Below are 16,333 nucleotides of genomic sequence, written 5' to 3'. Positions count from 1 at the left end.
CTATCCGAGCCTATCCGCTATCTGATGTTAAAAAGACAATTTATTTGTTTAATTATTAGAAAAAAGACAAAAAAGACAAACACAATACAAAAACTAAAATTTCTCGTTCATCAATTGATAGACAGAAGCACACGCACACTTCAACGAGAATTCATTAAGTAAATTGCACAGACGAAACATTTGGCACCCTTTCGATAAAAAGCGAACCTGACCCAGTGGACAAAGACGAATACTCACCCGACGAGAGCTCTACACTCGTAGATACTTTTTTCATAATCAGTTCAGCCGTGCGCGGTGAACGGTCTTCGGTATTTTCGCATAAACTTAGATGGTTCTGATCGGTTTAGGTTTAGTTTCATGTAAGACGCCTTACCAAACGGACGTGCCGTAAGAAAAAACACCGAACTTCACGATTTGCGAATGAAATCGTCACTTTTAAAAAATAATATAAATAAAATAAATGAATTATTTTTAGTTTAGTTGAAAAAGATATTAAAATATGTTTTTGTGTCTATTGCAAGTGCACTCTTAGTTTGCTTTAAGGTAATTAGAATAATCTATAAATATGCGACTGCAGCAAGTAACCTTCACACTGTGTGCAAGTTCTAGTTCAGTGTTAAATGAAAATAATCTAAATCTTTAGGATTTTAATAATCTATGTGAAAGAATATAAATATAGAAGAAAAAATTTTATATTAATGTCAGACAAGACGGACGATTTAAGTGATTATGAAAAAATCATTTCCTGATACTCTATAACATATATTTATTTTGAAATATTGTCGTAATTCTAGTTACCAGGACATGTATCAGACGAACATCTTTTAACAAAAATGATTACCTGATATACCTGGAATATAGTTAAGTGATCTATAAATTACTAAATTTAATAATATCCAGTGCAAATCTTATAGTAGTTATGTAGACAACTATAAATTAGCATTACAGTGATATACACTATTGATATCGATAGTAAGTCCATTTAATAACATTTTAGACTAACTAATAAGAGCCGATAGTTACTACAGCTAGTGCCCTCTAAGTTCTGTCATAATTATTATATTATTACTCTTTAAATATACGAAGAAAATAAATACACATAATAAAATAAAAAAACCACTTATAATTTGGACTTTTTATGTATTTCATTGCTCAAGGATTGTGTTTGTAAAAGGAATTATATAATAAAACCTTCAATCTTCAATGCAACTGAAATTAACATCATCATTTATCAGATACATAGTAGATCTCGGTAAAGTGAACTGTAGTTCAGCCTCCACAATCGAAGAAACGATTGCAACAAACGATCACTTTATTTCCTGATAATGTTCAGCAACGAAATAACGAAATATATTTTCAATAATCTCTAATAAATTGCTAGTGAATTTTTGACTGACCATACAACTGTATCAAGTATTGCCAAATACCCTTCATCAGTGGTCTTGAAATTTATTAAATCTTCTTTTCTTTAGCTTAATAGAAATTGTGTGAATTCTATACAAATACCAGTATTATATAGCAGAGGACTGTTAGTACTAATTATGTGTTTTAGTCACATATCCACGATTCCTGAACTTTCTATGCTTTAAAAAGTCACTCTACATATTGTCTTATATTGTTAGCGTCAAGGAAGACGCTAATTTATTTGTCTCAAATCAGTTCTTACTCTTATTATTCTATCTTTATAAAATAAACATGACTTTGTGATAATAATAGTCATTAAGTACTATAAAATACATTTGAAAAGTTTCCTAATGTCTGTTTTATAAGTGATTGGAACAGATTATAAAGAAAATGATTCAGAAGTATGAAATTTGTATAGAAGTTTAACAGAATAAGACAACTTTAACAGTTGAACTACTTTTCAATTTCTCTTTGATTATCTATTATGAATTTTTCTCAAATTTAAGTTAGAATCCATAATTTAATATTTTAAAAAATTAATAAAATCATTAAGAGTTACGGACAAATTATAAAGAAAACCTGTCCCAACCCACAGAATATATACCAGCATAAATTTTTTAAGTAACTCGTTTTTAAACTTGTATACAAAAACATATATGACTTGAAACAGATATGATCCTACATACGAGTAGTTTTTCTGTTAAATTTTACTATAAAACCTAATCAAATATCCTACTTAAGCTGTGTCTAAAGCTAACCGTCCTTATTCCATTATATAAAATTGCATCAATAACCTAATAACCTATATAAATAAATATGACTGAAATTAAGAAGATCCCACACTTGATCATACTACAAATGTAAAAATATTCTACTCTTGTGAGTGTTCAATTGAGTATTGAAAATATCAAACTGTTTATAAATTGCCTGCAGTAGGTAATTCATGGTTCAATAGCTTATGTTAGCAATCATAAAAAGTTCTCAAAAAATTCTCCTTCACTTAATACAATTAATCAATGGTTCATTTATTTCAAATATATACATTTACTCGTACACAAAAAGAGGAATAAAAATTTCTAATTTCAAACATGAAAAATGTCTGAAGGATAATTAAACCAATAGATGTTTCCAGAAATCACTTACAACGAACATTTGGTGGTATTTGAAGCGACTCTATGGTTGGTCCAAAAATTATTTTAGATTCAAAAGCTTACTTACGCAAACCTCCATTTGAAAATGCCAATTTATGAACCCCGTCAATTCGCTCATGCAAGTAGTCAGTGTAAAACGAATTTTAAATATATCTATATATGCATATACTGCTAACAGCACCAAAATGGCTGAATTAAAATTTATAAAATCCATAACATTATTTGTTAAAATTATTTTTCACTTCAATTACTTTACTTAATAACATAACAGAAATTTCCTCAATACAAATTGAAGTTATTTATTTGAAAATATTTTCGTTTCAATAAAACACAACTAAAAAAGTAAACTTCCTCATTTCACTAATGCATGTTGTTAGTGTTCAATTTAGCGTAAATGTACACATTAAAATAGTACGACAGACTGTTGCTAATACAAAGTACTAAACAAAACATGAAAACGATTTCGTACGATATAATAAAAAATAAGCCAAAATAAAAAAAATTCTTAATATCATCCCACTTTGAATATAATGATATTGCATATGCAATGCTACTGAAATATATACTTTTATATAAGCCAAAATGGAAGCACAACCTGACAGACCCACAAAAGTGAATAAAAGGAAAAAATACTTTATAAATAATTTCTGTAAGAAACATCTATAAATACTTTTTCAATGCTAAAATTATTATTATTATTATTATTATTATTATTATTAGTTAGAAGAACAAAACACCTTTTAATAATTGATTCAGTTTAATATTAACTGCCACCACCTTTTCAATTATTTCATGAGAATGACAAGATGAGTAATGAGTCTCGATAATATATATTTTGTTAAAAACTCAATTAATTTAACAATTTTATACTTCAGAGTAAATAAATAACTGAATAGATTACAAGATCTTTGTATCACTTATGATACAAAAGTGTACATAGGTACATATAATATGGTATATGTATGTAATACCTATATATGCGTATATAGTACAACTGAAGTCTAAAGAATGTTTCTTTGTTGTTACTTGAGCAAATTATCTTAACAAAAGTTAATATTGACAAATTAATGTTGGAACATTATTGATTAAATTGTTTAACTAAGAAGAAAATGTAATCTCCCAAGTGAAAACCGTATGTGTGCCAATGAAATTTAATTTAAGTGCCTGACGTACTCATATTACGACCAGAGAAAAATATGTATGTACTTAGATATGTATCAATATGAGAAGTGCATTAATGCTTTTCAATTTGGAATGGAATTTAACAGAAAAGACACTCTTCATAATAACAAATAAATACATAAATAATTTATTAGTAATGATAACAGCACAAACGATAATTTATTTTTTAACAATTATTATACAGTTCAAACCCGAAATGATTAAAAAAAAATTTATAATTTACAACAAAATCATTGCTAATTTAATTAGCAAATATGTTTTTGCTCAGGTGTGACATTTTCAGATTAAATATTTGATTAAAAATTAGCAAACGCAGTGTGTTGTGTTGATTCTCAACTTTCTGATGAAATAAAATATAGTCACACACAATTAATTAAAAAATGTTACGTATACGCAATGGTGGCTGCAAAACTCTAAATTGATTTTGAATATCAATCATTTGTATTTTTTGAAATTAATTTCATATGAACTTACTAATTATTAACTAAGTAAATAATTACATTATCAATATGCTGCCTATCCGGATGTTTTAAAAAATTCGACTATGTAGTGTTTTGCATAAACTTGCATAAAGAAGTATTTCGAATAGTAGTGAGTTACAACAACAAAAATTGTTTTTATATTATTTTAATTAATTGTCGACCATAGACCATCTGGCTGTTTCGAGTATTGCCAAGTACCCATCATCAGTGATCTTGAAAATAATTCTTGTATTTCAAGTAACAGGAATCGAACTCGTACCCATCCCAATTTGAAGCTCAGAGTCAGCGCACCTTACCCAACTGACCCAAAGCCGTACTTGACTTTTATGTTCGCATATTTTTCTGGAGTTTTGTTACTTTGCTGTGAAAGTTTTATTAAAAATTAACTTGCTATGTTTATATTAGAACGAAACCATAAACCAGCTGTAATATACTCGTAATTAAATTAATTATATTTTTTTATTTTTAATTATTAAATTTCAATATTATTCTGTTTGTTTGATATATTATCTCTATATATTCTTAAATATTTTTATAATATCATTACTATTATCAAAATTATATCAACTGAATAAGTGCGTAGGGTGTAATGAATATGATCTTGAACGTATGAAAAACTCTTTAATTGATTTTGCAATATCAGATTTACCAATTAAAATCCAATCATGTAAACAAATTCTTTGATATGTGAGTTTTTATTTAATTTCTTACAGTCATTCTTTACAGTCTAAATATTTCTGTAGTTCTTAGAAAACATGTGTTGTACGAGTATATAAAAAAAAATACAATCATATTTGTTTTGATTATGTGCAATATTAAATATAATTGTCTTTTGTGTATAGGACAATTAAAATGGACTTATAAATTATGGACCTTGGCACTACTGATAACTTTTTAAAATTTTAATTAATTAAAATATATAAAGTATAGTTATGTGCTTCTCTTAATAAAAGATATAGCTCGAAAATAAAACTGAGGATAGGATATATATAGTTCAAGTAAATTTATACCTTATATAGTATGTTTATAACTGTTTTCTTATATTTGCCATGTATATTACATTTAGCTGAAATAAGCAAAAAATATGATAAACTGCTGTTGTATGTGTCGGATTTTAGAAAGCAATAAACGAATGAATATTTCAATCAATACAAAGTTACACAAACACCTTAAAAACCATCTTACAAAGTTCTTCTGACATTGGCCCTCCTGACGTTTTCTTTCAAAGCCAAAAGTATTGACTTTAAATACTTCTCTTAAAACTCTCTACTGGTGGGAAATCAAACAATCTAGGAGCTGACGTTATAGTTCCAACTTGAAACTATCGAACACTTGCTTTATTACTTCATAATTTTTTCGAAAAGGTTTCATGGAGTTATAGTATATGATTCTAAAATTTTTTACCGTGTATTTTGAATAAATACGTATTAAAAAATGCTATTCCGATATAAGTCTTTGCATGAAAATTCGTCAAATATATTGGCTTTATAAAAAAAATCTCGTTAATTGGTTATCTTTTTATATATACTTACACAAAGAAGACTCTTTGATTAGTTCTAATCACGTAGTGCGCGGTTGCAACCTTCTATCGCGGATAGAATAACTTAAAATTATAAATAAAACTTAAAAATGTGATTTCTATTATCCATAAAAAACTATTTTAACGTTTTAATGTTACCTTTCTTTGCTCTCGATAGCTACTCTAAAGTGGTACTTTCCTTCAAATAAATTGATCTAAAAACGTACTAATGAGTAGTGAAATTATATTCAGACCAGGAATGCCCAACCCGTGACACTCTTCTTATATTAATTTTTATAATTCTATTGGTTTGCTATTGGATTTTACACAATTACCTGCTTTGTTCCATTTACTTATGGCTGCACAAAAACAAATAAATCTATAATATAAGCTATACTTTCCTTAGTTGGAATACCAACCATTTTGTACCTGAATAACTCGTTCAAACTAAAATATATGAAGAACTTATATTTTCAAAAAATTAAATACATAATTTTATCATAGTTTCTCATTGGAAATTCCAAGTGACTCATATCATTCTGACTCATATCATATTATTCTGCTCAAAACGTATACGGATTTTGTTGTTTGTTAACTACTCCTTAAGTAATAGACCTTTTTCAAAAAATTTTATGTTGTTGGTGCACCCTTTCTTGACATATGGTACAAATTTGAGCGCCATCTGTCAAATAGTTTGTTTATAGCAGCTGTTAATGTGAAACTACCTCAAGTGCATTTAGCGATTTTACTATAGAAAATTCTTGTTGTACGCGATTTTTTGACTCAACACGGCACCACTATCATCGCTAAGACACCATATTCGCCAGATCTGGCGCCGTGCGATTTTTTCCTGTTCCCTAAACTCAAATTGCCCCTTCATGGTAAGCGTTTTAAGTCAATTGAATCGGTAAAAGAGAATTCGCTGAAGGAACTAAAGTGTATGGAAGATTGGGTTAAGCGTTGGCATATGTGTATCGCATATTTTGAAGGAGATAAAATAAATTTGGAATAAAATTTAAATTTGTGTGTTTTATTTACAAAATCCGTCCTTTTTGAGCAGAAGGAGTATAACTTATAAAACTGATTCAATACTGAATAGGAAAATATAGCATATATGGATAAAATTTTTTTTTATTAATATATTTTTGGTTATATTTTTTTGATTAAACTCCAAACTCACTAGTAATAAACATAATGTAACCCCTTTTCAGATGCATAAAACTAAACTAGAAAGACACACACCTTTAGCGATCTTCTTGAAAGTATTTTTATTATTATTGGATTATTTTGGACATCATCTGAAATACTTATTGCCAATTTAACAGAACAGTTTATAAATAACATCTAGAAGAAGAAAGAAGGCAAGAAGAAACTTTAAGTCTTCTACAAAATTTTAATGTCGTGTTTTATCTCTGGAGACTAGAAATAGCATAAAATATTAATAGATCGTCACTAATTTGTTTGAAAATATCCAAGGCTTTGCTGATTGAGCATAAAAAACGTAATGGTGCAAGACAATAATTAACCAGTAATCGACAACTGCTTTTATTTATTATATTTTATTCTTGTTAATTGTTTCAATTAAAGTTATTTGATGGTGAATACACGTCATAAAAATGTTCACTGATTTTTTTAAAATATTTTTTTAATTCACTCAAAGCAATTATTTTCATAAATTCTTTGATTGGAGAGAAGTATAAGATACTGTGACAATGTTTATAGATACTTATAAACAGATTTGCTTCAAAAAAAAATATAATTTCTTTAAATTTGTTAATATAATTTCCATTCATTATTTTAATTACAGAATTACGAAAAACATATATGTTATGTTGTTTACATCAGAAGAAATAAACTGTGCAAAACCTTCCGTTTAACTTTTTTATCAAATACACTTGACACACTATGTCACTCGTCAACAATGGAAACAGAAATTCAACCTCCCCAAATCTGCAAAGACTACAAGACAATACATCTTCAAATGTTTACATCTCAAATAGGCACATACCACGTCCAGCAATGGATGCATCCAAATCGCCACCACCGCCCGATATTATTGGTACTATTACAGGTGATTTCGGTATATGGCAACTACGCACTGTTCTTATAATATTTCTCTGCAAAATTCCTGCTTCGTGGTTCATGGCTTGCATTATTTTCACAGCACCCGAAATGTATCCTGGCACAGAATTTGAATGCAATGCTGATTATTTAAACCCTAATGAAACTATTACAGACAATCAATGTTATGTACTGGAGAGTTCAAACAGCGGTACAGTTGTTGGAAAAGAGGAGTGTACCAATTTTTTATATAATTTTGACTTTCAGTCCCTAATAATGGAATTTGATTTGGTTTGCCTTCGTGATATTTTTGTGGCTTGGACTCAATATTGGCATCTGTTTGGTGTGCTTGTTGGTGGCGTGGTGGGCACAAAATTAATGTTACGGTAAGTGCTACATTGAATACTTGAAAACCTATACAATCATATTATTTTTTACAGTGTTAGTCCAAGAAATGTTTATTTGATTGGCATGGTGGCTCAAATAATTTGTGGAGTTGTTACCGGTTATGCACGGGATTTCAGTTTACATTGTGCTTTTCGCTGTCTTTCGGCAGTGTGTTGTGCCATCATGTTCACCTCTGGGCAAGCTATTTGTAAGTTGAAATCGGAAAAAGAGTTATCTTTGGCCTTGCCAAATCTTTAATATCCTTTATATAAATAAATAGTAAAACTAAAAATTAATTACATTAGTTAGTGTGTCGCTCATATATGGAAAATAAAATTAATTTTAGTTATCTTTAGAACTCAAATACTCAATCATAAAACTTTATATCTCCAACAATTCAATAATCTGTTAATCAATAATCAATCAACAAACCATTTCACATGTTATTTGTATAAAGAAATTATAAAAAATGCTGGTGGCTTCGCCCTCTAAAAGATTCGCTACCCAACTCCAATTATATTCATAACTACTCTTTCGTACTGAACAATATGTATATGCTTTTAACATTCTCTAGCAGACATCAAATGTATTTTTTGAAGTAAAGAAGAGTACATATACATATACATATATATGTCTAGATTGATTTCTAGACATTGCATTATGTATGATGACGATAAAATAAGAATGACCCAGCACATATTATTATTTTTATAATAGAAAGACATCTATTATTATTCATGTTTAACATATGAACTAAAAAATCACAAACTCTCAGGATCGTTAACGGAAGAACAAAATTTTGATATCTAAATCTTCTTTAAGTTTCCATAAGTATTTCGTTAGTACACGCAAAAACATTGAAGATTAAGGTCTATAGGTCTATCATAGTACATTACCATATATATGACTAAAAGTAAACATCTTGGACTGATTGGTTGCCATATTTTGTTAAGCTTAACTAAAACCTTATTAAAGACACTTTTAGTTGTTTTCACAAAAATCGTCAGTTATATCCAAGTGCCTCGATATCAGCGTACAAAACGAAAGCAACATCTTTTTTACTTAATTGACATTTGACTGATCTGCCACTAATTCAGGTCTCACTATGTCTTTTTTTCTATTTATCAACAGTCTGAAATCATACGATTTATATAAATATTTTTAGAGACTGATGAATTGCAAACAATATCTTTAGATATGAGAAATATTTCATTCTGTATCAAACACGAATTTTATAGGTATTGGATGTCTCGAAATAAAAAGTAATTTTATTTGCATTATTATTCTTCTTCTTAGACTGCCTACTCAGTTTGAGTGTCAGCGGTCGCATTTATTGACAATAATTTTTTTTTTGTACATAATTTCAATTTCAATTTTTAACACTACAATTTTTCTATAATAATACTTATAATTAATCATAACAGGTAAAAATTAAACTGAACTACAATCTATACAGGATTCAAAAAGCGTTTCACGATATGTTGTTTACTATCGCTATCAGTTCGCCAATAGTTCGAAGTCCTGTCTAGGTGCGGATATTCCTTAACCATGAAAGTTGTTTCCGCCCAATGCCTCTGTAACCTTCTATACGGCCTTGAAGTATAAGTTGCAATACTTCATATTTGGGTGCACGTATTATGTGTCCCAAATATGCTACTTTCCTTTTTTTCATGGTTTTAAGCAGTTCTCTTTCTTGCTGCATTTTTTTGAGCACTTCTTTATTGGTAACTCTATCAGTCCAAAGTATTTTCAATAGACGGCGATAACACCAGATTTCGAAAGCCTCTAATTTATTCATTGCGGTTGTTTTAAAAATCCACGTTTCTACAACATAGAGTAAGACCATACGTAACATTTCATATATATCATTCTAAGCAGTAGACTAAATTCTGGATTGTTTAATATATTTTTGTACCGCATGAAGCTACTACTGGCCATTTCAATTCCACATTTGATTTCTTGATATGGGTCCCAAATTTCATTCAAGGAACATCCCAGATACTTTAATGGTCAAACACTCTCAATATACTGATTATCAATTACAATTCTCTTAGTGGGGTCATAGCTACCATAAGTTTTGCCTTTTTTATGTTTATACTTAAGGCATACATTTTGCTTTTTTCACTCAATGCTGTTATGAGCTCCTGTAAGTCATAAATATTGTCCACTATTATCGTGGTATCATCAGCGTATCTTATATTATTAATATATTGGCCGTTTATCTTGATGCCTTTGTCGTTACCGTTTTGAAAAACCTCGTCAAATATTCTTTCTGCATATATATTAAATAGAAGTGGTGATAGTATACACCCCTGTCTCAAACCTCTTTTTATTGGTATTTGTTCTGTTATTACGTCACCAAAACGGACGCTTGCCATCTGATTCCAATACAGATTTGAAACACACTGAATATCTTTCTCATCAATGTCAATACTTCTGAGTATTTCAATTAGTTTTTGATGTTTTACTTTATCAAATGCTTTCTAGTAATCTATGAAACACATATAGACATCTTTTTGCACAGCTTTGCAGTTTTGAACCAGAACTTGCAGACAGAATATAGCTTCTCATGGCAGAATATAGCTTCCCATAGCATCTCTAAAACCAAATTGTGTACGACCCACTACCATTTCACATTTTTTGTATATTCTTGCGTGTAGTATTTTAAGAAATAATTTGAGACTTTGATTCATTAGATATATTAAGCGGAACTCATCACATTTTCTGGCATCTGGCATTGCTTTTGGGTATCGCTATAAACGTCGATTGCAGCCAGTCATCTGGGTATATACCAGTGTTGTATATATTATTGACTATCTTTTCTAAATATTCGATACTTTCGTCTTCAAACAATTTTATTATTTCCGTATGGAGATTATCAAGTCCAGTAGCCTCATTATTTTTTAAAGATTTTATTGCCTTTAAGATCTCTGATTTGCTTATCTTTGGTCCAGACATACTTATTAAATTTCTTATATTATGTATTGGTTCTATTGTGCTATCGGAAAACAGCTGTTCAATATATTGCTTCCACATAAGTGAAAGTTCAGGCGCATTATTATTAAAAATTAAAAATTAAGTGGATACCGCAAGATAGTATAAACCAACTGAATGAAAAGTTAAACTTAACTTTTTGTTGTTTAAAAAAAAATGAGTAGGAATGCGAGATTTCTAAACTAAGGGACATACAAACACAGACACATATTTATAGATGTTACATCATTCTGCGTAGTTATTTTGTTTGGGTGTTGGATTCATTATCGGAATCCAAATGAATAATATTATAGACTAACAGATTGACATGAAGGATATCACTACATTGATTCTGCTTATAATGTTGATCCAAAATGCATATAAGATGAGACGTCTTCTTCATTACGTTACAAACATATTGAAAAATTTCATATAATCTTTATTCAAAATCATTGTTTAAAATTTTAAACCGTATTGAATTAGGTTAGGTTAGATAAGGTTAGAGTGGCGGCCTTGTGTACCAAGAAAGCCCATTTGAGCTCAAATAATGACCCGTTGTGGTGCCAGAGGAATAGCGTTGGTTCGTACATAGACAAGGTGATCAGTATACGACCAACGCCCATTAAATTAGAACTACTATAGAAAATATATACATAGTTATTTCTATTGTCGATATATAAACGATAAAATAAATAAATCTACCGATGTCTCATCCCACTTCTAAGATCAAACTTAGCAAAAATATTGGGTATAATTACATTCAGACAGAAATAAATTTATTTCATAAGTTTTAATTGATTATTATAGTCTGAGGCTACACCATAAATTCTAGACAAATAACTCTAAGTTTTATTAAAGCAATTTATTTTATTTTATTTACTATGATCTGCTAATTTTTTTCTCTCTTGTAAGAGTACAAATCTATCATAGAAGATACAGTAGAGTACAGAACATAAACTACTGCCATCCATGTGGCCTCATTTTATTGCATATATGATTAATCTGCAACAAATTACTCTTTAGAGTAGTTGTTAGTTCACTTCTTGAATTATATTTAATTGATAAAAAGAAGAAAAAAGACTGATGTGGATGACAAATAAAAACATATAGATTAGTATTCATTTTGTTTTTATTATTATATAGTAGTCTATATAACTAACGCCGAGGTTTCGAAGTTTGTTTAAGTTCTACCTCAGGGCGCAGTACTCGTACTTGAAAGTATAGAAGGTGGTTATTTATACAGGAATGTGTTTATAATTTTAGTTTTAAATAATAAATAATAAACAATAAACAATAAATTAAATATTTATAAATATTTAAAAATTTTGTTCATATATTGTATGACGTTGTCGTCGATAGATATGTAGACTATAGGCTACTATACCTATAATAATAAAAACAAAAATAGGAACTAATCTGTAAGCTTATATTTTTTTACTTCAGATTTTTTATCAATTAAAAATTATTCTTTGATTTAAGAAAAAATCGTATAGAATATTTTTTTAATATTAATAGAATTAAACGGTGTCAAAAACTCTATCCAACACATTAACTAAAGAATATCTATAAAAGGATTTTGCGGAAAAGCTTATAGTGTTCTATTGTGTCTGTCAAATTTAAAATAATTTGAAAAGAATTTTTTGAAAATTTCCATTCAGTATGCATTTTTTTTAATTTCTTCCATATTAAAACCTTAATTTTAGAGCTCATGTACTTCTATGTAATTGGCTTAATGTGCTTAATATAAGAAGGAAATTGATTCTAATTCAGTAAGGTAAATCTACCTGTATTCTCTGATATGAGTCAAACATATGATATAGTTTTTATAAATATTTGACCAGCTCTTTTAAATGTTTTATTATAATCCATCTAAAATGGGTAAAGAGGTATTGCATTACATCGTTCTTAGCAAAGTAGAGCAAGAAAAATATAAATAATAATGTTTACTTCCAGATCACTCACAAAATAATTTAATGTATTTAATTATTCATTTTCCAAACAAAAATCTTATTATTCTTAAGTTGTTAAAAATTTCTTAAAACATGCTAATTATCCTTAATTATACAATGTCTCATTTTAGTTGCGGATATAACTGCAGGTCTCTATCGCATTGGTGCCATTATATTGTACGACACATTCTGGTCGATTGGTGTTATATTGCTTCCTGGGCTATCCTCATTCTTTAATCATTGGACTCATATTTACTTGGGAATAACATTTCCCACCCTTTTATTAATGTTACTTTTATTATGGACACCGGAATCACCACGTTGGCTACTCAAAAATGGTGACGAACGTGACATCGATCGTGTCGAACAAATCGTGCGTGAAGGAGCAGAAATTAATGATCGTACGTTCAAAATTCCTCCTGATTTTCGTCAACAGTTAGAGAAACTGAGGGACACATTAAAATCACAGCCAGCACCTGCAACCTGGCTACAACTCTGGAGTGGTCCGCGTGCTAAAATTCATATGATAGCTGCACATTTAGCACTGGCAGCGTTCATAATCAATTTCATGGGAATGTTGCTTAATATCCGATCATTCGGTAGAGATTATTTAGTGCCAAATACAATTGCCATGGGTAAGCCATCTTTCATTATATACGAAAACATATAGTACTAGTTTGAGTAATTATTTATCATACCAGGTTTCTCTGAAATAATAGGGTGCTTCCTAGCCCTACATTTCACACTCAAATATAATAAATGGAAATGGCAATGGGCTGGTGGTTTTAATATTTTGGCAGGTTTAATTGGTTGTCTTGGGTGGACTTTCAGTCATGCTGACGAAAGTAAGTAATACTAAGTAGTTTAGTTTAAAATTGGGAATACATTTATTTTTTTTTATAATTATTTCAGTGGATCCAAAACTTAAAGTGACCTTATGGATGATCATAGCTACTATACCAAAAGCTGGCGTGTCATGCGCTCAATCTATGATTTTAGCGTGTATGGCTGAGGTAATGCCACTCAATAAAAAAGTGCCCTATGTATTCTCTGTAGTGACATGGGCACGAATCTGGTTGCTTTCTGCACCTTTCATAAATGTACTTAAGAAAATCGATGTCGCGCTCTCTCTTAGTGCCTACTGTTGGTTAAGCATTCTGGGCGGCATATGCACTTGCTTAATGCTTACACCTCGTGTAAGACCTACTGTCCCATATAACGTACCAGCCTCTCAAAAGGAGCAATCACCACTAACAGCACCTGTTTGGACTGTGGAAGGTGATGTAAACAATACGCGATTGTAAAACTTAAAACTAAGCCGGCAAACTGCTTAAAAAATTTTTGATTAATATTTTGTTAGTTTTTTATATATATACTTTACTGTGATTAGTTAAGAAAAGATATTACCAATTAAGCTTTTCGTAAATTTTAATTATATCCTTAAGTGTACATACGAATAATATAAGTACAATTAAAGTACTCTAACTCACTTTCTAATAATTAAGTAAAATGTACATAATATAAATAATATTAAAAATTAAAATTTCTACTTAAAAACTAATCTGGAATTAATAAATTTAAATATTGTTAACATAATGACTGTAGATTTTAGACTTGTGTCTGGTTTATATAATTAGATATGATATATTAGAATGGCGGCAATCAACGGTGGAAGTGCTTAGTATTCACAGAGTTCGTGAATATATTTTAAAAATAATAAAAATGAAATTCGTCAAAAAAGTAAATAAAATTTCAAAAATCACATCTGATTGATACTGTAAGTGAAAGAACTTGAGTTTCAGTCGATAGTAACATGAAGCAATTCGTGGATCAATAATACAGTTCAGAAGAGTTTAAAGCAACGAGTAAAAGTAGATTATTGGATTGGTACACTTTAAAAATTACTGTTCTTAATAGTCTAGTAACATAAAATAAAATAAAATTAAAATTAAATTTTTTAAAGTTTAATGAGTTTTGCCGATGAAGCTACGCTTTCTTATAATGACAAAGAAGCTATTTTTATTTTTTAAATTTAGAGGGTTTCAAATAGCAAAGAAAAGAAGTTAATTTATTGGAATTTGGCTGACCATACTACTCTGTTTCGAGTATTGCCAAGTACTCATCATCAGTGGTCTTAGGAAACATTCGAATTCCTTTTTTTTTTTTTTGGTTTATAGTCCGTATATAATTTGTTTGGACTGCAAGTGCCAGACTTACAGTAGTTTTACATCAATGTAAAATGTGGCCCACAACTGTATTCCGTGTATCCAAATTAGTGCTATAAGAGAAATTGTATAAGAGAATATTATTACGATTTGAATCAAATCTTAGACTTAAAAACCAAGTCTAGGTTAATTTCTATTTAAATGCCTGCCGATCCCGAAATATTAAGCATTGCTTGTGATTGAAATGGTACTTCCGACAAGACTCCCTGAAGGTATGTTTCCATTGATAATTTTACTCAAATGTAACATGAATACTTTATTAATTAAATAATATATTCATTTTGAGGGTTTTTCGAATAGCAAAGAAAGAAATAAATCGCCTATTCTTTATTTTTCCAAAGCTACTTCTAAGACCACTGATGAAGAGTACTTGGCAATACTCGAAACAGCGTTGTACGGTCAGCCAAATTTCAATAAAAATTAAAATAAATTTTTGTGTTTGTCCTTTATTTCTTTCTTTGCTATTCGAAAAACCCTCTAAATGAATATATTATTTAATTAATAAAGTATTCATGTTACATTTGAGTAAAATTATCAATGGAAACATACCTTCAGGGAGTCTTGTCGGAAGTACCATTTCAATCACAAGCAATGCTTAATATTTCGGGATCGGCAGGCATTTAAATAGAAATAATATATTCATTTTGAGGGTTTTTCGAATAGCAAAGAAAGAAATAAATCGCCTATTCTTTATTTTTCCAAAGCTACTTCTAAGACCACTGATGAAGAGTACTTGGCAATACTCGAAACAGCGTTGTACGGTCAGCCAAATTTCAATAAAAATTAAAATAAATTTTTGTGTTTGTCCTTTATTTCTTTCTTTGCTATTCGAAAAACCCTCTAAATTTTAAATAAAGCTTCTTTGTCACCATACAAAGAAAGCGTAGCTTTTCAGCAACACTAGTACTTTATTCATATAATACATTAATCTTATTTAAATATATATATGAATACATATAAATATACAAAAAATTTCAAAAATCTTTACAATATTTTATAA

General features: G+C 29.3%; 1 protein-coding gene across 3 annotated transcripts; it reads left to right on the top strand.

The window, feature by feature from the left end:
* The first annotated feature begins 303 nt into the window (after positions 1-303).
* On the top strand, positions 304-14,607 carry LOC119682929 (solute carrier family 22 member 3-like). Of its 3 annotated transcripts, none has more exons than XM_038096498.1 (6): positions 304-543; positions 7,546-8,185; positions 8,240-8,394; positions 13,240-13,743; positions 13,810-13,953; positions 14,021-14,607. In XM_038096498.1, exons 2-6 carry the CDS (start codon positions 7,644-7,646, stop codon positions 14,410-14,412), a joined length of 1,737 nt encoding a protein of 578 aa, XP_037952426.1. In that variant the 5' UTR covers positions 304-543; positions 7,546-7,643; the 3' UTR covers positions 14,413-14,607. The 3 variants fall into 3 exon arrangements, with proteins under 3 accessions (XP_037952426.1, XP_037952427.1, XP_037952429.1); XM_038096499.1 differs by lacking the exon at positions 304-543 and adding an exon at positions 831-860; XM_038096501.1 differs by lacking the exon at positions 304-543 and having other exon boundaries at positions 7,869-8,010; positions 8,067-8,185.
* Positions 14,608-16,333: the final 1,726 nt, after the last annotated feature.

Source organism: Teleopsis dalmanni, chromosome 2, assembly GCF_002237135.1.
Source record: "Teleopsis dalmanni isolate 2A chromosome 2, ASM223713v2, whole genome shotgun sequence".
Lineage (NCBI taxonomy): Eukaryota > Metazoa > Arthropoda > Insecta > Diptera > Diopsidae > Teleopsis > Teleopsis dalmanni.
The sequence above is the reverse complement of the archived record's forward strand: the minus strand, read 5'-3'. Positions and strand labels throughout refer to the sequence as shown.

Bases quoted from the DNA above. Each gene is read 5' to 3' on its own strand.
- LOC119682929 (XM_038096498.1), top strand. From the start codon at position 7,644: ATGTCACTCGTCAACAATGGAAACAGAAATTCAACCTCCCCAAATCTG. The intron at 8,395-13,239 runs GTAAGTTGAAAT...GTCTCATTTTAG, and splicing joins CACCTCTGGGCAAGCTATTT to TTGCGGATATAACTGCAGGT. The intron at 13,954-14,020 runs GTAAGTAATACT...TAATTATTTCAG, and splicing joins TTTCAGTCATGCTGACGAAA to TGGATCCAAAACTTAAAGTG.